Below are 24200 nucleotides of genomic sequence, written 5' to 3'. Positions count from 1 at the left end.
AGGGTCTACGGAAAGAGATAGAAGGACAGTGAAACTGCCACTAGGAGCTAAATGGCTGGACGTCGACGACTCTTTACAGAATGTGGGGTTTGGAGACTTCTGCGCTTTGTAACGTAGGATAGCAGGTGATCTGTCCCATCCGTGTTAAAAGAGCACAAAACTGCTGCACACACAAATGTTTCGGCGCACACCGTTCATGGTACATTGCTGCGCATGGAGCTCCGCAGCAGACCACCTCTCCGTGTTCACATGTTGACTCAGCTACGTCGTCAGTAACGATTGCAGTGAACACTGGACCATCGGGTTTAGGCCGTCGGTCGGTGGGAATGAGTCGGCTCTTTGGGTGAACACTTTTTGCTACACTAGGTAGATTGTCCTCTCCACAAACGCCGTCATCGAAGTTAACGGCGGCTCGTCCATCGCACCACGGGAGACGTTCTCCTTCGTTAGTAATCGAAGACACGCTGACAGCTGCGAACCACCTGCATCCCTCCATCCTTCACGCCTTCCCCAATGACGATGCCAACATTCAACAGTAAAATAGTCCATGTCTCGGAGCCAGGACCGTCATACAGTGGTTTGACGAGCATTATAGCGAACTCACACTGACATCTCGACTGCCAAATTGGCATGATGTAAATCCTATGGAACCCATTTAGATCACTATCGGGCGCCACCACCCCGCATGCAAATCAGCAGCTCGTTATTTACGCGAATTATATGACTTGTGCGTAGACTTGTGCCACATACCATCAAACTGTCGAATTCCTAATACGCAGAGTCAGGAGCGTATTTTGTTCCAATGACGGAGAAACAAGCTATTAAGCAGCTGATCATAATGTTTTGGGTCATAAGTGTAACGATATTATTCTATGTTGTATGAATACTTAGATATATTTCGCCACTTCGTCGCTGTGAGCAGGTACAGTAAAAGCATTGATTCTGAAGAATTGTCCATGGACTAGATTTTAGTCCTTCATTAAGAAACATAAGGTGCTTTGGTAATGGAAGTCATTGTTAAACTTCTGGAAATGCTGCCATATCTGTATGCGCAACTCAGAACTATAAAAATGTATTTCAAAACAGACCGTACTAGATCCTGCGAACACATTGAAATTACGAGGAGATGGAGTCACATTTAGCGATCCCTCGTTAAATTACACATTTATCTTATATGCGATGGCAGATCACGATCATAATCTTTGTCGCTAATACGAAACAGAAATACATCTCAAGAGTATGTACGACAACTGTTCTATGCAGTTTAGTTTTGACATTGGTATTAGCTGCCAAATATTGTCTCTAAGATCGCGCTACTGTCATGCGCCAGGAGAAATCATATAATTTCATTTCTTCACTCATTGTACAGAAAACAGGATATAATGTTTACGCTTGAATGTTACACTAAAATATCCTTGGATACATAGCCTGATGTGGCGCAAGATTAGGACACTTCATCACATAGAGTACATACTGAAGTCACTAGTTACACAGTCAAGAACAGAATGACTTATGAAACTGTCACAGCTTTTTTGACATCAAGTTCAAAGAGTTACTATTTTTTTGGGTTAGTAGGTTATTCGTTAAACTTTACAAATGACGGAAACATTTATGGAGATTTTACAATGCTGATTTAATGAGAAATAATTTTACAAAGCGAGTTCCAGAACACTTCCATCTTTAAAATCAGGTAGAGTTTATCATAAATATCACGGATGAAATGTCTTGATGTTTCGCAGATGCGTGTACAGGAATTCAGAAACCCCAAAGTCCCCCAGAAGACGGTCCTGGTGGCCCTGGTGGGCCAGTAGGCTGTGGGCCTTCTGTAGGCTGAGGTCCACCAGTTGGTTGGGGCCCTCCAGTTGGTTGAGGACCTCCAGTGGGCTGACCTGTTGGTTCAGGACCTCCAGTTGGTGGGCCAGGTGGCCCAGTTGGTTCAGGACCTCCTGTTGGTGTGCCTGGTGGTCCAGTTGGTTCAGGACCTCCAGTAGGTTGACCTGTCGGATCAGGGCCTCCAGTTGGTGGGCCAGGAGGACCAGTTGGCTGTGGACCCTCAGTTGGTCCAGGAGGGCCAGGTGGAGTCTCCTGGCAGCGGCATGCTGCCACCTGTAGTGCAATGGTGTGCTATAAACCACATGATAAATTCCCTTTTAAATGAGTTGGCAGTAACACTATGAACGCAAGATTATTCGAAAACAGTGCAGTTACTGGTATGTGCTAGACACTGGGGCCATATTAGACTTTCTTGCTGGGTGGTATACAGAGAACTATAGTTATATTCAGCAACTGTCTACCCACTCATGGAGCCACTTACGAATCGTTAGAAGGGGCAGCTTAGATGTATGGTGGATGCAGCTTCATACTTTAGAGGATCGAGAAACAAGCATCACTGTTCGCATGACATATTATTTTTGACATCTTTGTAGAGGACCTCCATGTGCATCATACAGAGAAGTAACGAGCACGAGAGCTTCTCTACTCTCATTTAGTGAATATACCAGTTGCAAATTTTATAGATACGAGATGACTAATCAGGACCTATTATGTAAAGTGAAGTGCAAAATTGTCCGCTGCTCGTGGTCGTGCGGTAGCGTTCTCGTTTCCCACACCCGGGTTCCCGGGTCCGATTCCCGGAGGGGTCAGGGATTTTCTCTGCCTCGTGATGACTAGGTGTTGTGTGCTGTCGTTAGGTTAGTTAGGTTTAAGTAGTTCTATGTTCTAGGGGACTGATGACCATAGATGTTAAGTCCCATAGTCCTCAGAGCCATTTGAACCATTTGAAGTGCAAAATTAATCAATTCTAGCTATCGTGGATCCACCTCACTGAGGTGTATGACAGCTGTATCAACAACATTCTGACACAACTTAAAATGTTACATCAGTATGCATATTCTGTATAGAATTTGTTACGGGGTACGTATGGAACGAAAGGAAGAAGATTAACGACTAACAACATGTCGATAGCACGCTCATTAGAGACGAATCACAACCCCGGATTTCTTAAGCGAATCCGCCGAATTTTATCTAAGGAAACAGTATGACATTTGATTTAAGCGATTCAGGGGAACAACACAGAGTGAAAGCTGGATGACTGGAGTGGGGTTTGACCGCCAACGTCCGAGTGCAATCCCAGTATCTTAACCACAGCGCTCTCACGCACTGTGAAGGGACAACCTGCTATTGGTCTGAAGAAGTTCTATTTATTTTTCGGAAATATAAATCTTAGACCTGCTTTCGCATGTGAGTTTTGCCACTTTCGGCTGATCTTTGTTGTGTGGAATTAAAAATCAGAATTACTATATCATCCGCAAATGCGTGTAAATTATCACGTTTTCTCATTTATATTTTGGAATAGAATATTATGAACATAAACATAGGTACAAGTAAACGCTTATTTTTACATATACAGTCGTCTCCAGAGAGTGTGTAGACGTGACTGTACCAGTAAAATTATATGAAACACGAGTTTCTGTTTGTATTTTCGCAATCTACAGCCCACACTACTCACCACAAGACACAGAAGGAGAGCTGCCACTGTCGCCCTCATGATGATGGAAGTGCTGAGGTGAGCGTGGGCTGCACAGCTTTTATAAGGCTCGCCACTGCGTGATGTGGAGTACTCGTGATTCCGTGACTCTTCCACAAAGGAACCGAACAGAGTCTGCAATCTGAGTGAGGTAGTTGGGGATCTCGTTGTATCACAAGGCCACATGGCACAGCTGCGACGAACTGAACTGCATATTGTCGCTTATTTTTTCATCATAGGTGTCTTAACTGCCTGAAAATACTACTTTTGAAAATGAGAATCCAACAGTGATGAGTCAGCCGTTGCGTTAGTATTATAATTTGCACTACGAAGTATTTAGCGTATTCGGAGAGCAGTGGAAGAGTCAAACTTCTTACAATCATTTTGAGGTTCTTCACTTATCATCAGTGTTAATACGTAGATTAGTACTCACAAGATCATAAATATATGATTTCATGCACCACATGAATGTTCTGCTCAGTGTATTAAAGGGCAGAGCGTTTTACATCGAAGACATTTAGACTTTCGCTTCTAGCGAGCCCTGCAGTACCAGTTGTATACATTTTCTTGTTGCATTTATAAATGCTAGCATTCATATGATGAATTTTTCTTAAGTTACAGACAATATCCTGGACACTAAGTTTTTTCCACGTGTGAAAAACTGTCACAATGTACGTCCATAACATGTTCATTATAACGCTATTTATGCTAGCCATGAAATGGATATATACATTGCCCCATGTGACTTCATGACCGTAAAAAGACTGAAATGAGTAATATTGATAGAAACATATTAATGTATTGATATATTGTGCACTTTCGTTTTTGTTTTTCTACGCAAAAATAAGTTTCATGATTAAACTGATAATAAAACCGTTTGCTCAGAGACTATTGTTAAAGTGGCCAAAGGAACTCTATATATCTACTGCTGTAAGACAAATGATGTGGCATGTCACTTCTTCTCGCCATTCTGTGGCGTTTCTTCTTCTCTGACTGTTGTAGAGTAACCACACGCTTCTATGTATTTCGCCTTTAGATCAAATATAAGTCCTTTTTTGAAATGTGTGAGTGGAATATAACTATAGAATTAAGTGTGATAATATCCCATTATAATAACCATAACTTTGTATGGATGTTGGTATCTTTCTTTTCCGAGATTGTAAACAAAGGTTCGGTGACAAATTTTTCGAGGATAGAAGAACCGAACACGTAACATGTTTTTTCGTTACTTATTCAATATCGTTAAGCAGAACCATCGTGAGATCGGATTTTGTATCATTTCATTTCAGTCCTTACGTATATTGTTCATCGGTCAATTACCTTCGAACAATGACATCGGCAGTCGCTTCAGTGACTTAATGTATTGTGCCACACGATATTAATAGACGTTAAGCTCCTGATTAGTTAATACGTAACTTAATCTGTTGACAGCAATTATTAATTTCAATTATCTGTGTTTTTGGTCAGATTTCCGTCTTTGGACGTCTCCATAACAATCAGTATTTTACTTTTCCGCGAAATACTGGGAAACATTTTCAAAATAGTATTAACCCTGACGATTCTCTTGCACTATAAATTCTAGACAGAAACGTTTCATCATGTACCTAGGAACGAATACACTGTTGATATACAAAAGTGTTGCAATTGAAAAAATCTTTCCAATATATTATTTAATATTCTACTCCACTACACACCAGTAATCTTTAAGAGAAATCAAATGAAGGAGAAGGGTTGTCAAAAACCAGTTATAGGTTGAAAACATTTAGGAATAGAAACTATTGGTAAGTAATACAGTTTCCATTTTTGAAACAAGAAAAGTTATTAAAACGTTAAAGAAATTGGAAATACATCGTGATCTATGATAGACCATCTTGTGTTACCAGATACAAGACGGCACACAACCGACGAAGTGTGGCCTAAACGTCCTCAGAGTATGCAACTAGGTTTAAAAATATACAGCATATTACTCAACATAAGATGCTGTAATCGAAAAATTAGCGCTATCCTCTAAATAACTTCAATATGTTACACAGCACTTAAATATGAAGAAATCGTAATTTTTGCGAATGCTACGCAGAACATAGTCTCGTGTCTAACAATGTGGAAGATGATGTAAACTTCTAGGGTACTTTGTAGTGTGCATTACTTCATATTGTTTTTAAATCTGTCAATAGACTAAAACAACGACCAGGGACCATCACCTGATCCTACGTACATCATAATCCAGGTGTAACATTCTCCACTACGATACGATTTCATTGCTGTAGATTTAATTACTCCCTTCTCGTTTTAGCCACACTACTGATATCTATTCCAAATGTATTTTGTAGAATTATTTCGTGAAACTCTGGTGGCCTAGCGATGAAGTACAATGATATGGGCACTGGACGTGCATTTCTAAGAAGTAAGGTTCAAGCCCCTGTCCAGTTCTACGCTTCCTGTATTTTACTTAATTTGATTTTAGTCTGCATGCACTACATGGTTCAGGAAGCGGCCCCCTAGTATCTACATCTACATCTATACAAATTACCGTGAGGTGCATGGCAGGGGGTATGTCTCATTGTGCCAGTTATTGGGGCTTTTTCCTGTTCCATTCACGTATGGAACGCGGAAGAATGATTGAATATCTCTGTGCGTGCAGTAATTATTCTAATCTTATCTTCACTATCCCTATGTGAGAGATACGTAGGACGATGTAGTACATTTCAAAAATAATAATTTATAGCTTGTTCTTGAAACTTTGTTAATAGACTTTCTCGGGATAGTTTACGTCTGTCTTCAAGAGTCTTCCAGTTCAATTCCTCCAGTATCTCTGTTACACCCTCCCGTGAGCGTAACAGAGCTGCCCTTCTCTGTATCCGTTCAATATCTAGGTCGCAGGTTCGAATCCTGCCTCGGGCGTGGATGTGTGTGATGTCCCTAGGTTAGTTAGGTTTAAGTAGCTTTAAATCTAGGGGACTGATGACATCAGATGTTAAGTCCCATAGTGTTTAGAGCCATTTGAACCATTTTCTTCCAATAAAACGAAGTCTACCACCTCCTTTACCCACTACTGAACCTGTGTGATCATTCCATTTCATATCCCTACGAAGTGTTACGCCGTGGTATTTATATGAATTGCCCGATTCCAACAGTGACTCGTACTATGTGTCACAGAGTCATACAAATTTTCATATTGGCTTTTCTTGTGCAACCACCCGATATCTGGCACTAAAAACGTTTTGACCGTGATGTAATTGTTGCTGTAGTAACACGTAGGAGTAAGACAACAACTCAAAGCCTATATTTCTTCTGTTCATTCCCATTCACGACTATTTTGGATATAATATCACCTTTTCATCTATATGCAGATAGTTTTACTGCTAGATGTGAATATTATGGAATCGTATTTTTTAGCAGTTACATTTATGCCGTGGAGACTGGACTTCATTCTCCTTCCTCCTTATTATTTTGTCCTTTGTAATGCTTCAAAACAACTAATCCGTAAACTCTTAAATGATAAATCAATATTATTGGTAATAAGTAGAGGTCACACAATGTAACTTTAATTTGAGTTCCTGATAATTGTTGCCAATCAATATTATTGGTGATAAGTAGAGGTCACATGATGTAACAAAAACTAACGCATGTCGTATAAGAAAGATGTAAGTTAGCCAGGTAGATCACGGTGAAGCCTGAATTACAACGAAGAACTAGGCTACGTATGAAGACAGCAAGGGGTGTGAAATGTACGAAGCACCGTTTCATACCAGACTCCCGCTACAAGTTGAACCAAAATCAGAGTGAAGCTTAATTTGAGGCAAGTAGTATGATAGACATTCTAAATACATAAACATACTAAAATTTGGGAATTACAGCCATAAAATAACCTTTGAGTCAATCATTCACTCATGGAGTATTGACAAGAAGGTATCATTTGCAGGAATTCATTGATATATTGACAAAGAGAGGGGTGCCAAAGAGAACTGTCTACGACGAACTGATTTCGAATAGAACAAAGCCCGATTTAAACAAGTGTACCGAAGTAATCAAGATATCCTTGAGAGGTCTCAAAGAAAACATGTAAAAGATCTAACTGAAGAGGCCAAAGAATACTGAAAAGGGAACATAGCTAGTCAGTTATATAAAATGTTTGAGTACTACACAAGTCGATAACAGGTCATCAAGGGTAATCTAGCAGAATACGACAAATCTACGTAATATCATTATGGGTTCGGAACTGTGCTTTTATAGTATCCTCAACTGTGATCAACACAATGTCTCCCAAATCCATTGAACAACCATTTTAGAACCAGTTCATCCTTACCGAGAATGAAGGAAATCAAACAACACGCAAGGAAGTTGAACAAGAACTGAAAACTCAGCTACAACCAGTCACGTGGTTCGATTGACACGTCTATCTGTAGTAAAATGTATCACAAGCCGCAACGCATATTGTATCGTACACTGAGGTGACAAAGTAATGGGACAGCGATATCCACATATACAGATGGCGATAGTATCGTGTACACAAGGCGTAAAAGGGCAGTGCATTGGCGGAGCTGTCATTTTTACTCATTTTGAAAAGGTTTCCGCCATGATTATGGCAGCACGACGGGAATTAGCAGACTTTGAAAGCCGAATAATAGTTGAATCTAAACGTACGGAACATTTCATTCCGTAAATTGTTAGGGAATTCAATATTCCGACATCCACAGTGTCCAGAGTATGCCGAGAGTACCATATCTGAGGCATTACCTCTCATCACGGCAACGCAGTAGCCGACGGCCTTCAGTTAACGACTGAGAGCAGTGCCGTTGGCGTAGAGTTGTCACGGCTAATAGGCGTGCAATACTGCGTGAAACAGACACATAAATCATTGTCGGTCTTACAACGAACGTATCCGTTAGGACAGTGCACCGAAATTTGTCGTAAATGGTCTGTGGCAGCAGACGACCGACATGAGGCATTTGCTAGCAGCACGACGTCGCCTACAGTGCCTCTCCTGGGCTCGTAACTATATCGGTTGGACCCGAGAGTACCGGAAAATCGTGGTCTGGTCAGATGAAACCCGATTTCGGTTCCTAAGAGCTGATAGTAGGGTTAGATTGTGGCGGAGACTTCCCAAGGCCATGGACCTAAGTTGTCAACAAGGCACTGTGCGAGCTGGTGGTGCCTCCACAAAGGTGTAAGCTGTGTTTACATGGAATGGACTGGGCTCTCTGGTCCAACTGAACAGATCATTGAGTGTAAATTGTTACATTCAGCTACCTGGAGATCATTTGAAGCCATTCATGAACTTCATGTTCCCAAACAAGAATGTAATTTTTATGAATGACAATGCACCATGTCTCTAGGTCACAATTCTTCGCAGTTGATCCTGAACCGGGAACACTTTCGCAACTACAGACGCCTGTAGTGGTGGCACGTGTCCATATTTCTGTAGGGGCTTCCAGCGACTTGTTGAGACCATGCCACGTTGAGTTGCTACACTGTATCGGGTTAAAGGAAATCCTCATCATTTCATCATTATCATCACCCGTGACAGTGACTAGATTAGACCATGTAAAAAATTGGACTGCGTAAAAATTAGCACTTTGTACCGGCGTTGATGCCGGCGCAGGTGAGCTCACCACATACCAAACATCGTTATCATCTGCCCAGCCTATGAGGTACGATATCTGTAATGAGACGAGGCCACCCAGCCACACGACATCTGGACGTGGTTTCGTCTTGCTTTCGCCAAATGCGAAGACACACCATAGCACACCTTGAGCACCAGCAAGTTGTGCAGTTTCCGAAATGCTCTCACCGAGCATCCGGGCCATAGCAATCTGCCCTCGCTCGAACTCAGATAGATCGCGTGACTTCCTCCTTCTACATATGGACAGCACGCTCTCTGATACTACATGAACCGTACGCCTATCTGACTGGCAGTCGTTCCTCGCCAAGTGACGCTGCTGCCACCTCGACAGGTTTTTTATACACACATCAAAAAAAGTTTGGGATAGACATCAACATAAACATCATTTTCGCCCCTTTTATGGTCATGAAAACCACACACTGCATGTTGTCCCGCCATACAGCGAAACCTTCAGATGCGTTGGTCCAGATTTCTAAACACACCGGCACCTCTAATACGCAGTAGCACGTCCTCTTGCATTGATGCTTGCCTGTAATAGTCATGGCATACTATCCACAAGTTCATCAAGGCATTGTTGGTCCAGATTGTCCCACTCCCCAATGACGATTTGGCATAGATCCATGAGAGTGGTTGCTGGGTCACGTTGTCTAAAAACAGCCTTTTCAATCTATCCCAGGCATGTACGATAGGGTTCATGTCTGGAGAACATGTCTGCCACTCTACTCGAGCGATGTCGTTATCCTGAAAGAAGTAATTCACAGGATGTGCATGATGGGGGCGAAGACTGTCGTCCATGAAGTCGAATGCCTTGGCAATATGCTGCCGACATTGTGCGCTATCGGTCTGAGGATGCCATTCACAAATCGTACAGCCCTTAAGGCGCTTTCCATGACCACCAGCGGCGTACGTCGGCCCCACATAACTCACACTGTGTCTAAGGCGTTAGCCTTTCCGGGATGCCTCCAAACATGTCTCCGACGACTGTCAAGTTGCAGGCATATGCGAGAACGTGATGCCAGTCCATTCGGCATGTTGTTTTGCCCATCTGTACGCGCTGCATGGTGTCGTGGTTGCAAAGATGGACCTCGCCATGGACGTCGTGAGTGAAGTTGCGCGTCATGCAGCCTATTGCGCACAGTTTGAATCGTAACACAACTTCCTGTGCCTGCACGATAAGCATTATTCAACATGGTGGCGTTGCTGTCAGGGTTCCCCCGAGACAAAATCCACAGGTAGCGGTCATCCACTGCAGTAGTAGCCCTTCGGCAGCCTGAGCGAGGCTTGTCATCGACAGTTCCTGTCTCTCTGTATCTCCTCCACGTGCTAACATTTTCGTATTCAGGAGTGAAGCTAGAGACAGGTCTCATATTCCCGCATCACTTGATGCATCAGCACTCCCCCCCCCCCATTTTTCTGGGTTATACCACTACTTATTTACATATATTTGCCACTTCGTTGTTGTGGCTACATATCATAATAGTCTTAATTCAGAAGAATTTCAGTTCTTCATTAAGAAAATTGAAATACTAAAGAATATCAGAAGTCGTTATTAAGCCTCTGGACACGCTGCCGTGCCTACATGTGTTACTGAGATTTATAAAAATATGTTTCAAAATAGACAATACCTACTCCCAAGTACACATGAAAGGTCAGAGGTGATGGCGTCACTGCTGGTGATGACATTTCCTTAGTAGTTATCTAACATACTTACCTGATACACAATGGCAAGGTCTCTACCATAACCCACGTAGCTAAAATGAAGCAGAAGTATACTTCAAGAACATTTCTGACGACTATTCAGTGCAGCATCGTTTCAACATTGGTGCTAGCTACCAGTTATTGTCTCTAAAATACCACTTCCGTCGTACTCCAATAGCCATCACACAAATTTGTTTTTCTATCATTCTACGACAAAAGACATCTATAACGGGTACTAACAAGGGAACCTCCCCATCGCACCCCCCTCAGATTTAGTTATAAGTTGGCACAGTGGATAGGCCTTGATAAACTGAACACAGATCAATTGAGAAAACAGGAAGAAGTTGTGTGCAATTGTGAAAAAATAAGCAAAATGTACAAACTGAGTAGTCCATGGGCGACATAAGCAACATAATGGACAACACGAGCTTAGGAGCGCTGTGGTCCCGTGGTAGCGTTAGCAGCTGCAGAACGAGAGCTCGTAGGTTCAAGTCTTCCCTCGACTTAAAATTTTACTTTCTTTATTTTTGCATAGTTATTATCTGTCCGGTCGTTCATTGACATCTCTGTTCACTGTAATAAGTTTAGTGTCTGTGTTTTGCGACCGCATCGCAAAACCGTGCAAGCAGTAGACGAGAGGAAGTGCCTCTCCAATGGGAACAGAAAACATTTGATCGCAAGGTCATAGGCCAACCGATTCCTCCACAGGAAAACACATCTGATATATTCTATACGACACTGGTGACGGCATGTGCGTCATATGACAGGAATATGTTGTCGACCCACCTAACTTGTACACTTGGCGAATGGGTAAAAAGATTCTTCTACCTTGCCCGATTTAGGTTTTCTTGTGGATGTGATGATCACTCCCAAAAAAGTGATGAAAACATAAGAGTTTGTCACATAAACTGAAAATAAAAAATTAAACTTTTCGCTCGATGGAAGATTTGAACCAAGGACCTTTCGTTCCGCAGCTGCTCATGTTACCACGAGACCACGACGCTCCTGCGTTCCCATCGTCCTTAATGTTGCGTATCTTCCCTTGAACTACTCAGTTTGTATATTTTGCTTATTTTTTCACAGTTCCACAAAACTTCTTCCTGTTTTCTCAATTGATCTGTATTCAGTTTTTCAAGGCCTATCCACTGTGCCAACTTATAACTAAATCTGAGGGGGGTGCGATGGGGAGGTTCCCTTGTAAGGAGTGCATAACTTATATATCTTTGGATTCATAGCCTAGGTGGTGAAGTGCACACTCAATTCGCAACATAGAGAACATTTTGAACTTACACAGAAAAGTTCTGGATGAATCATAAAAGTTCTCCTATGTATATGTTAACTTTACCTTGATCTCAAACTCATTATCCTGCAAAGGAGTTACACTTTTCGACATACAAGTTATTCGTTATAGTTTACAGAAGATGGAAACATTTATGGAGATTTTTAGATGCTCATTTAATGACCAAAAATTTTACGAAGCGGTTCACAGAACACTTCCATCAATTAAGGTAGATCCTGTTAATTGTAAATATCAAGTTTGAACTCTCTTGATGTTTCACAGATGCAGTAATGTCAACCATCAGAGTCCACCAATTCAAAAAAGCCAAAGTCCTCCAGAGGGTGGCCCTGGTGGGCCAGTAGGCTGAGGTTCACCAGTTGGCTGGGGTCCTCCAGTTGGTTCAGGACCTCCAGTAGGGGTGCCTGGTGGTCCAGTTGGTTGAGGACCCCCAGTAGGTTGACCTGTTGGTTCAGGACCTCCAGTAGGTGGGCCTGGTGGACCAGTTGGTTCAGGACCTCCAGTAGGCTGACCTGTTGGATCAGGATCTCCAGTTGGTGGGCCAGATGGTCCAGTTGGTTGTGGCCCTTCAGTTGGTCCAGGAGGGCCAGGTGGAGTCTCCTGGCTGCGGCATGCTGCCACCTGTAGTGCAATGGTGTGCTTTGTAGTACATCTTACATTCTCTTTTGGATGAGTTGATAGTAACAATATGAATGCAACACTATTCGACAACATTGCAGTTGCTAGTATGTACTAGCAACATGAGCCACATAGGTTTTCTCGCTATTTGGTATACAGAGAAATGTTCTCTTACTCAAGAACTGTTGAACGTCTCATGGACCTCTAGGGAGCATAGACTTATAGCGGATATGACGAATATCGTAGAGGACTGTCATGTGCGCGAAGCAGAGAAATAACTAGTATGAATGCTTCACTAGTTCCAACAATCTACATCAGTTGCAAACATTTTACAGACGAGTTGAGTAACGAGGAAGTGCAAAATTATCCAGTTATGTCTTCTTTTTGGGATTTGACAGCTGGGCAAAACGTTTGCTAAAACAACTATCAACAACAATCTGATATACTTATCGCAAAATGTTACTTCGTTATCATTATTCTATATATAATTCGTCGAGGGCACATACACAAACAGAGGAAGAAAGAAAGTAGATTAAAGATTAACAACTTGTTGATAGTGAGATCATTAGAGACGAGGAACAACCTCACATTTTCATGGGAATCCTCCGTATTTTATCAAAGGAAAGAGAGCGACATATGCTTTAAGTGGTTTAGGGGTAAAATCTAAAGCAAAAGCTGGATGATCAGCGAGGAGCTCTACTTTCTTATCGAAAAAATAAAGTGTCGACTTGCTTCACGTGCTGATATATGAATCACTACAGTGTCAACAAATGCGTATCATAACAAAGTTTTCTCTTTTATATGCGAGAACAGAATGTTATGAACACAGAATCACTTCTAATAAACTGCGATTTCTGGTGAAGACCTGGCGCAGCAACCCCAACGCTCTCCCGAACCGTCCGCTGCTAGCCGCTTCAACGAACGCAGGAAGGCGCACCGATCTCCCGTCTCACGGCGTCGCAGCTCGCACCGGCCAGCCAGATGTTGTGGTTTCGCTCCTGTTGCTCTCTTGTGAACTGCGAAGCCACTACCCGTTTCTATACGGCGCTGCCCACTGGAGTCACGTGGGGACTTCACATGCGGTGACGCTCAAGGCGGACAAGTCATCTCGTGTCTCAGTGCGCGACCAACCAACCGACCAGTCCAACCGTCAATGACCGTTGCCCGAGCAACTCGAGCAGACTGGCAGCCTAACGCGCGGACTCAGATGCAGGAACCCAACCCCGACCGGGTGACCACTAGCTGAGTTCTGTTACTGACGGAGTGGCAAGACTCTCATTTTCTGGCTTTAAAGTCTGATCGAAACGACAGACATACTAGCACTCCAACGACAGACAGACACTGACTGCCGCACACTGAGCCAGCTGACCAACTGACTAGATTTGCCTCGATTGAGCGACTCACCTCTACCGAGTTTTTTTTTTTTTACTTTATTGTTATTTTAAAGCTTGTACAAAATCAGGTAGGCTGGCAGCGGCACACTATGCCGCTCTTCAGCCATAGCGTTTACAATAGTAGAAGAAACGGAGCATGATAACGAAACAAAGTGACCGGCAAAAGAGAGAGGTCACAGAGACACAAAAAACACAGAGTCGTTCACACGTGACGATAACAACACTGAAAACACGTTGGCACGGCGCACAGAACACTGACGAATCCGACGGCACAAGTGAACGTAGTAGTGGGACGGCGGACGCCAAAAACACTAAACGACGTCACACACACGAGACACAGAAGTCGATGATCTCCGGCGCGCGAATGTCCACTTTGCGTGTGCGAGTCCGGGGACCTGCCAAGAGAGGAGGAGGAGGAAGGGGAGTGGGAGAGCGAGAGGGGAGAGTAGAGATGCCACAGGCAGGGGAGATAGGGGGGAGGGAGGAAGGGGAAGAGGAAGCCTGGGGGAAGAGGGGGGAGGGAGGGGACTAGGAAAAGGAAAAAGAAGGGAAGAGAAGAGAAGGGAGGGAGGGTGCCGAAAGGAAAGGACACCGGAAGTGGGGGGCGGGGCAGGGTCAAAGTTGATAGGAGGGGTAGATGGAGGGGACGAGGACATCATCAGGGAGAGGGAGCTGGCGGAAGCCACCTTGGGAGAGGGTAAGGAGGGTGGAGAGATGGAGACCGGGCGGGACATGGGAATACAGGCGCGGCAGCGGGCGGGGACGGGAGAGGATCGGGGATACGAGCGGGTGAGGAGGATCAAGTTTACGGGAGGTGTACAGGATCCGTATCCTTTCAAGGAAAAGGAGGAGGTGGGGGAAGGGGATGAGATCAGACAGGATCCGCGTGGGGGAGGGGAGACGGATGCAATAGGCGAGGCGGAGAGCATGGCGTTCAAGGATTTGGAGGGATTTATAAAAGGTAGGGGGAGCGGAGATCCATGCTGGATGGGCATAACAAAGGAGAGGACGGATGAGGGATTTATAGGTGTGGAGGATGGTGGAGGGGTTCAGACCCCACGTACGGCCGGAAAGGAGCTTGAGGAGACGGAGGCGGGAACGTGCCTTGGCTTGGATTGTCTGGAGATGGGGAGTCCAGGAGAGGCGACGGTCGAGGGTGACGCCAAGGTACTTAAGGGTGGGAGTGAGGGCGATGGGACGGCCATAGATGGTGAGATAGAAATCAAGGAGGCGGAAGGAAGGGGTGGTTTTGCCTACAATGATCGCCTGGGTTTTGGAAGGATTGACCTTGAGCAACCAATGGTTGCACCAAGCGGTGAACCGGTCAAGATGGGATTGGAGAAGGCGTTGGGAGCGTCGCAGGGTGGGGGCAAGGGCAAGGAAGGCAGTGTCATCGGCAAACTGGAGAAGGTGGACAGGGGGTGACGGCAGTGGCATGTCCGCCGTGTACAACAGGTACAGAAGGGGGGAGAGGACGGAGCCTTGGGGCACACCGGCGGAGGGGGAAAAGGTGTAGGAATCGGTGTTATGGATGGTGACATAGGAAGGACGGCGGGAGAGAAAGGAACCGATCAGATGGACGTAGTTAATGGGAAGGGCGAAGGTTTGGAGCTTGAAGAGGAGACCGGAATGCCGTACGCAGTCATAAGCGCGTTCGAGGTCAAGAGAGAGGAAGATTGCGGAGCGACGGGAATTGAGCTGTTCGGAAAGGAGATGAGTGAGGTGAAGGAGAAGATCGTCGGAAGAGAAGGACGGCCGAAAGCCACACTGGGTAACGGGAAGGAGGCGGTGCTGGCGGAGATGCTGGTGGATGCGTCGGATGAGGATAGATTCCAGGACCTTGCTGAAGACCGAGGTAAGGCTGATGGGACGGTAGGAGGAGACGGCGGACGGCGGTTTGTCGGGTTTAAGGAACATGAGGATACGGGAGGTTTTTCCACAGTTCGGGGTAGTAACCGGTGAACAGGACTACATTGTAGAGCCTGGCCAGGGCGGAGAGAAAAGAGACAGGAGCTTCACGAAGGTGACGGTAGGTGACACGATCGTGACCAGGAGCGGTGTTGCGTTTTGTGTGGAGTGTAGCAATGAGATACTGTGTAGTGATAGGAGTATTGAGGTCCGTGTGTGCAATGTTGTACAAGTACTGGAAACCAGGAGCGAGGGGAGGGACAGAGGTGTCAGTTCGATCGCGGATATCCGGGAAGAGGGAGTAGTCGATCTGGGGCTCATCGGGGATGGAAAACACATCAGACAGGTAGGAGGCAAAGTGGTTGGCCTTACTAAGGGCGTCAGGGAAGGGGTGATCATCATGGAGAAGAGGATAGTAGTTCTCTACCGAGCTCACGGCGCCCCTTAAATGCACGTGAACAGGCAACCATTCCGCTTTCCCACCAGAGGGAGACACCAAAGCTGCGATTAGCACAGCGGCGCCACCGCCAGAAACGGGGGACGACTGCTTCATACATGCGCTGCGGCGCGCTTTAAAAACGTGACAGTTCTGGCCGAGACACCAAAGGGGACAGTTCGAATTGAGACGCGAAAGCGGATAGTTGGTCTTCAGGCAGCTAGGAAGTGAAACGACTTAGAAAATTTTACTTTGTGTGGTATCGTGGGACTTAGTATTTGAGTGGTGAGCAGGCCCGCGCCTGGTGTGAACTCTATTTTTTCGCATAGTTATCGAGGTGGAGTATTGAACTTGTACTTCGCGATGAGATTGTGAATGGTCGAACCAGGTGAAATGGATATGCGCTCGAGCGTAACAGTGACTCCAAATACGACCACTATCGCTATTAGTTTGCTTTCTGAATAAACAATATTCTAACGAAATCGCAACTGTGTGGCCTGAATGATTTATGGGTCGTTAATTTTGTTCCCAATATTATTATTACTGTTATTATATGTTGTTGTTGTTGTTGTCTTCAGTCCTGAGACTGGTTTGATGCAGCTCTCCATGCTACTCTATCCTGTGCAAGCTTCTTCATCTCCCAGTACTTACAGCAACCTACATCCTTCTGAATCTGCTTAGTGTATTCATCTCTTGGTCTCCCTCTACGATTTTTACCCTCCACACTGCCCTCCAATGCTAAATTTGTGATCCCTTGATGCCACAGAACATGTCCTACCAACCGGTCCCTTCTTCTTGTCAAGTTGTGCCACAAACTCCTCTTCTCCCCAATTCTATTCAATACCTCCTCAATAGTTATGTGATCTACCCATGTAATCTTCAGCATTCTTCTGTAGCACCACATTTCGAAAGCTTCTATTCTCTTCTTGGCCAAACTATTTATCGTCCATGTTTCACTTCCATACATGGCTACACTCCATACAAATACTTTCAGAAACGACTTCCTGACACTTAAATCTATACTCGATGTTAACAAATTTCTCTTCTTCAGAAACGCTTTCCTTGCCATAGCCAGTCTACATTTTATATCCTCTCTACTTCGACCATCATCAGTTATTTTGCTCCCCAAACAGCAAAACTCCTTTACTACTTTAAGTGTCTCATTTCGTAATCTAACTCCCTCAGCATCACCCGACTTAATTCGACTACATTCCATTATCCTCATTTTGCTTTTGTTGATGTTCATCTTATACCCTCCTTTCAAGACACTGCATTCCATTCAACTGCACTTCCAAGTCATTTGCTGTCTCTGACAGAATTACAATGTCATCGGCGAACCTCAAAGTTTTTATTTCTTCTCCATGGACTTCAATACCTTCTCCGAATTTTTCTTTTGTTTCCTTTATTGCTTGCACAATATACAGATTGAATAACATCGGGGACAGGCTACAACCCTGTCTCACTCCCTTTCCAACCGCTGCTTCCCTTTCATGCCCCTCGACTCTTATAACTGCCATCTGGTTTCTGTACAAATTGTAAATAGCCTTTTGCTCCCTGTATTTTTCCCCTGACACCTTTAGAATTTGAAAGAGAGTATTCCAGTCAACATTGTCAAAAGCTTTCTCTAAGTCTACAAATGCTAGAAATTTAGGTTTGCCTTTCCTTACTCTATTTTCTAAGATAAGTCGTAGGGTCAGTATTGCCTCACGTGTTCCAACATTTCTACGGAATCCAAACTGATTTTCCCAGAGGTCGGCTTCTACCAGTTTTTCCATTCGTCTGTAAAGAATTTGCGTTAGTATTTTGCAGCTGTGACTTATTAAACTGATAGTTCGGTAATTTTCACAAGTGAAACGACTTAGAAAATTTCTTTGGGATTGGAATTATTATATTCTTCTTGAAGTCTGAGGGAATTTCGCCTGTCTCATACATTTTGCCCACCAGATGGTAGAGTTTTGTCAGGACTGGCTCTCCCAAGGCCGTCAGTAGTTCCAATTGAACGTTGTCTACTCCTGGGGCCTTGTTTCGACTCAGGTCTTTCAGTGCTCTGTCAAACTCTTCACGCAGTATCATATCTCCCATTTCATCTTCATCTACATTCTCTTCCATTTCCATAATATTCTCCTCAAGTACATCGCCCTTGTATAGACCCTCTATATACTCATTCCACCTTTCTGCTTTCCCTTCTATGCTTAGAACTGGGTTTCCATCGGAGCTCTTGATATTCATACAAGTGGCTCTCTTTTCTCCATAGGCCTCTTTAATTTTCCTGTAGGCAGTATCTATGTTACCCCTCGTGAGATAAGCGTCTACATCCTTACATTTGTCCTCTAGCCATCCCTGCTTAGCCATTTTGCACTTCCTGTCGATCTCAATATTGAGACATTTGTACTCCCTTAAATTTTCTCCTTTCATCAGTTAAATTCAATATTTCTTCTGTTACCCAAGGAATTCTACTAGCCCTCGTCTTTTTACCTACTTTATCCTCTGCTGCCTTCACTACTTCATCCCTCAGAGCTACCCATTCTTCTTCTACTGTATTTCTTTCCCCCATTCCTGTCAATTGTTCCCTTATGTTCCCCTTGAAACTCTGTACAACCTCTGGTTTAGTCAGTTTATCAAGGTCCCATCTCCTTAAATTCCCACCTTTTTGCAGTTTCTTCAGTTTTAATCTACAGTTCATAACCAATAGATGGTGGTCAGAGTCCACATCTGCCCCTGGAAATGTCTTACAATTTAAAACCTAAGTGAACTTTATATTTCGCAAACTTACCATCTGCCAGACAATTTAACCAAAGGATCAAAAGTGTCTACTTTAGGGTGTGTAATTGGACACGTGCGGTTCAACCCCTAGACGAGTTTGAGCCAAGACATTTCGAAGAGGAGTAACCGCATGAGAGCCGGAACATCTATAGGATGTTAGCTCGCACCGCTAACATGGTTGCGATATCTGACACTACATTATGTTATGGTCGTGATGGGGTACTGGGGGGGGGGGGGGGGAGGGGGAAGTATTGTGTCCTCGCCAATGGACGTAACTGGGGCTCCTGTGCTGAGAGCTTCTGTCTGACGCCACGGTCGGCGCTTTGTATTTCGCCGCCAACCGCAAGTTGGCCCAGTCAAGCTCCCCGCCGCCGTCAATCAGATGTAGTTCTGCATCGTGATACGTGGCGGCCACAGGCAGCAAGGGGTTCATGTCGGGTTGGCGTATGACAGTTCTACTAATGAGTTCACTGAGTTCTCCTGGGTCAGCCTCTTCTTATTTCCAGCTATTAGTGGCTATGAAGAAACCTCTGCACAGACATCATATCTCAGATTTCTAGGAACTGCGAGCAGCTCTCCTTTCAGTGGGTGCGACAGACTACAGAAAATTATTTCGAAGAGGGCCTACTAAAGTTAAAGAAGCCAAGTCAGGTAAATACGGTAGATGTCGGAGTACCCAATTTTAGCGACGGCAGCTGTTGTTTTCCGACACATATGGGGGGCGAACTATGTCATGTTGCAAGGGACGTTTTCGTCTCGGTGCACACTCGCCACACATTGCCACCAAACACCTCCTAATATCCAGAGTTTTTACACTCCAGTTCCCTATAAACTGTATTTTACACCCCTGTCCTTGCTATTTACACTACGTGAAAGAAGATGGAAAATTCGCCAGTACTGTGAGTGGATCGCACTTCTAGTAATTATCCCACCACATACGGTTAGGCCAAAGTACAACGTACTTGCAACTGTATTCGTGCAGGTATTATTATTTTCTAAATGAGTTGCTCGCATCTGATAACTTGACTTTATTCTGGATTATACCACTACTTATTTACATATATTTGCCACTTTGTTGTTGTGGATACATATCATAGTAGTCTTAATTCAAAAGAATTTCAATTCTTCATTAAGAAAATTAAAATACCAACGATTATCAGCAGTCGTTATTAAGCTTCTGAATACGCTACCGTGTCTGTATGTGTTACTGAGATGCATAAAGATGTATTTCGAAATACTCGGTACCTACTCCCGAGTACACAGAGGTGATGGAGTCGCTGCTGGTGATGACATTTCCTGAGTAATTAGGAAGTAATGAGGAATAAGAAGACTTCTCAACATAGAACACACTCTGAACTTACATTGAAAAGTTCTGGATGAATTACAAAACTTCTCCTACGTCTGTGTTAACTTGTCCTTGATCTAAAACTCATTATCCAGCAAAGGAGTTACAGTTTTCGCCCCAAGAGGTCATTCGGAACAGTTTACAGAAGATGGAAACATTTATGGAGATTTTCAGATGCTCATTTAATGACAAAAAATTTTACAAAGCTATTCACAGAACACTTCCATCAGTAAAGTCAGATCCAGTTAATTGTAAATATCAAGTCTGAACTCTCTTGATGTTTCACAGATGCAATCATGTCAACCATCAGAGTCCACCAAGTCAAAAAAGTCAAAGTCCCCCAGAGGGTGGCCCTGGTGGGCCAGTAGGCTGAGGTTCACCAGTTGGCTGGGGTCCTCCAGTTGGTTCAGGACCTCCAGTAGGTGGGCCTGGTGGTCCAGTCGGTTGAGGACCCCCAGTAGGTTGACCTGTTGGTTCAGGACCTCCAGTTGGTGGGCCAGGTGGTCCAGTTGGTTGTGGCCCTTCAGTTGGTCCAGGAGGGCCAGGTGGAGTCTCCTGGCTGCGGCATGCTGCCACCTGTAGTGCAACGGTGTGCTGTGTAGTACATCTTACATTCTCTTTTGGGTGAGTTGGTAGTAACAGCATGAATGCAACACTATTCGACAACATTGCAGTTGTTAGTATGTACTAGCAACATGAGCCCATAGGCTTTCTCACTATTTGGTACACAGAGAAATGTACTCTTACTCAGTAACTGTTGAACATCTCATGGACCTCAAGTGAGCGTAGACATAGCGGATATGACGAATATCGTAGAGGACTGTCATGTACGCGAAGCAGAGAAGTAACTAGTATGAAAGCTTTGCTAGACCCAACAAACTGCACCAGGTGAGTAACGAGGAAGTGCAAAATTATCCAGTTATGTCTTCTTGTGGGATTTGACATCTGGGCATAAACGTTTGCTAAAACAGCTATCAACAACAATCTGATATACTTATCGCAAAATGCTAATTCGCTATCATTATTCTGTATATAATTCGTCGGGGGCACATACGCGAACAGAGGAAGAAGAAAAGATTAAAGATTAACAACTTGTTGATAGCGGGTTCCTTAGAGACGAAGAAAAACCTCACATTTTCATGGGAATCCAGAAAGAGAGCGACATATGCTTTAAGTGGTTCAGGGGTAAAATCTAAAGCAAAAGCTGGATGACCAGCGTGGAATTTGAACGCCATTCTCCCGAAATGATACCCCAATATCTCAACCTCTGCGCTTGCTCGCACTGTGAACTGACAACCTACAGTCGGTTGGATGTAGCTCCACTTTCTCACGGAAAAAATAAAGTGTGGACTTGCTTCACGTGCTGATGTATGAATTACTACAGTGTCCTCAAATGCGTAACATAACAAAGTTTTCTCTTTTATATGCAAGAACAGAATGTTATGAACTCAGAAATCAGTACCAATAAATACTCATCCTTACGTCTACAGCCGACTGTAGATAGGATATTGACGTGAATGTGCGAGTAATGGTATATGAAGCACAATTTCTATTTGAATTTTATCAATCTTCAGCCCGCAGTACTCACCACAAGACACAGAAGGAGACCTGCCACTGTCGCCCTCATGGTGATGGAAGTGCTGAGGTGAGCGCGGGCCACAGAGCTTTTATAAGGCTCGCCAACGCCTGATGTGGAGTATTCGTGATTCCGTGACTCTTCAAAAAAGGAACCGAACAGAGACCGCAACCCAAGTCAGACAATGGACGATCTGGTTGTATCACAAGGCTAGAGAACACAGCTGCGACGGACTGAATAACATATGATTATGTTACGAATTGGGAGGAAATCACACTTTGCTTATTAGGAGAGCAATTGAAGAGTCATCCTGGAGTAACTTTGTATAATCGTTTTCCAGGCAGTCGTGGCCTAATCTAACAATCCACTGCAACCTACTGTTAATACGTAGCTCAGTACTAATACAGTCATAAATACTTGATTTCACGCAAAAGTGGATTGTATGGTCAGTGTGTTACAGCAGAGGAGACCGTTGTAGTTTTGACTCTATTCAGACTTTGGTCTCTAGCCAGCCTTGCAATTTTAAGCATTTTATATTCTTTATTCGGTTTTGAAATGACTGCAGGCAGATATGTATACTGCTTTCTTTCTGAAACTATAAAAATTACTTTGGCTAAAAAAGTTTTTTCCAAATGTGGAAAAAATTCCCAAGGTACAACAAAGCCATGTACCTAGGAAGAAATATTATATTCAGATTTAAATGTGCTGCAGTAGACATAATCTTCTAAATACTGTCTTGAATAATCTACGTCTTACATTGGTACTCTACAACACACCAATTATGAGTAACTGAAATCAAGATAAGTTGCATAAAGGACCAGATACAAGTTGAAAACATTTTGTAATACGCGCTATAGCCAAAAAAAAACAAATTTCCATTTTCGAGCCGTGGAAAATTCTTGGTACGTTAAAGAATCTCAGTGAATTTCCAAATATCACGTGTTTCACGATTGCAGACCATCTTCCATTTCCATAAACAAGATGGTGCCCGACCGAGGAAGTCTGATTTATCCATCTAGACATTCCGTAACTAGTTCTCAAAATATCCAACATTTTTCTCACCATAAAAGTCATTAACTGAAGAATTAATAATTACCTTCAAATAGTCTCACCATATGATATAACACTTACATGTGTAGAACTCGTCATATTTACAAGAGCTACACACAACACAACCTGATGTTTCCCTACAACAAAGCAGTAGAAAAGCCGGAAACTGTATATGGCGGTATTAGCACGCATTCCTTAATAGGTTTTTTAGTCAGACATTACATTAAAACATCGAGCAAGGGAACGTCAGACATACTTAGGTACGCTATGCTCCCGATCCAACACTCTTACCTTCAGTTTTGTAAATTTAATTACTCCCCTTTTCTTTTCAAGCCCACTTCTAACATTCATTACAAGTGTATTTTGTAGAGTTATTTCCCGAAATTCTGATTCCTGGCGACATTGTACAGTGATATAGCCACTGGAGTGCATTTCTGAGGAGTATGGTTCAAATCATTGTCCACTCCGGCCGTTTTTGTTTTTCTGCATTTAACGTGATTCGATTATCGCCAGTTTTGGTTTCCACACACTACATGGTTCACGGTAGTGGCCTCTCTAGTCTATGTTAAAGAACTACACAAATTTTCATGTTTGTGAGCCATTCTTGTCGAACCATCCAGTAAATGGTATCATAAAGTTTTGACTATGGTGTAATGATTGCTGTAGTAATAATTAATATTAAAAGAACAACTAAAAGGCTGTATTTTATTAAATTGATTTCCATTGAGGACTATTTTGCATTCGGTATTACCTCTTAATCTGAATGCAGTTAGTATTACTGCTGGATGTAGAGATAGCTGAATTCTATTTCGTAGCAGATATATTTAACGGTAGGCATTGCCCTTTACTCCCCATGTATTATTTCTTCGTTTGTAAAATTTTGGAACAATGAGTCTATATGTTGTTAAATAATGAAACAATATAAATGTCATAAAGCAGAGGCTACACGCTGTAATTATAATTTGA

General features: G+C 43.5%; 2 protein-coding genes across 29 annotated transcripts in view; one reads left to right on the top strand and one right to left on the bottom strand.

Annotated features, from left to right (window-relative positions):
* Positions 1-24200, top strand: part of LOC126456897 (proline-rich protein 2-like) — a 739962-nt gene that overhangs the window by 673404 nt on the left and 42358 nt on the right. The window lies entirely within an intron of this gene.
* LOC126456906 (proline-rich protein 2-like) lies at positions 1437-22308 on the bottom strand. 8 transcript variants are annotated; one of them, XM_050092826.1, is made up of 4 exons: positions 22197-22300; positions 21091-21184; positions 12642-12671; positions 1437-1943 (listed from the first exon to the last, which is right to left on the bottom strand). In XM_050092826.1, the coding sequence occupies exons 1-4, from the start codon at positions 22233-22235 to the stop codon at positions 1756-1758; spliced, it is 351 nt and encodes a 116-aa protein (XP_049948783.1). In that variant the 5' UTR covers positions 22236-22300; the 3' UTR covers positions 1437-1755. The 8 variants fall into 8 exon arrangements, with proteins under 8 accessions (XP_049948783.1, XP_049948782.1, XP_049948781.1 ...); XM_050092825.1 differs by lacking the exon at positions 21091-21184 and having other exon boundaries at positions 1456-1943; positions 12642-12765; positions 22197-22308; XM_050092824.1 differs by lacking the exons at positions 12642-12671; positions 21091-21184 and having other exon boundaries at positions 1602-1874; positions 1905-2106; positions 22197-22269.

The sequence above is a fragment of the Schistocerca serialis genome, chromosome 2, assembly GCF_023864345.2.
Source record: "Schistocerca serialis cubense isolate TAMUIC-IGC-003099 chromosome 2, iqSchSeri2.2, whole genome shotgun sequence".
Classification (NCBI taxonomy): domain Eukaryota; kingdom Metazoa; phylum Arthropoda; class Insecta; order Orthoptera; family Acrididae; genus Schistocerca; species Schistocerca serialis.
Note: the sequence above shows the minus strand (reverse complement) of the source record. Positions and strands in the feature narration are given on the sequence as shown.

Bases quoted from the DNA above. Each gene is read 5' to 3' on its own strand.
- LOC126456906 (XM_050092820.1), bottom strand. From the start codon at position 22,235: ATGAGGGCGACAGTGGCAGGTCTCCTTCTGTGTCTTGTG. The intron at 2,107-22,196 runs GTGAGTACTGCG...ATTGCACTACAG, and splicing joins GTCTCCTTCTGTGTCTTGTG to GTGGCAGCATGCCGCTGCCA.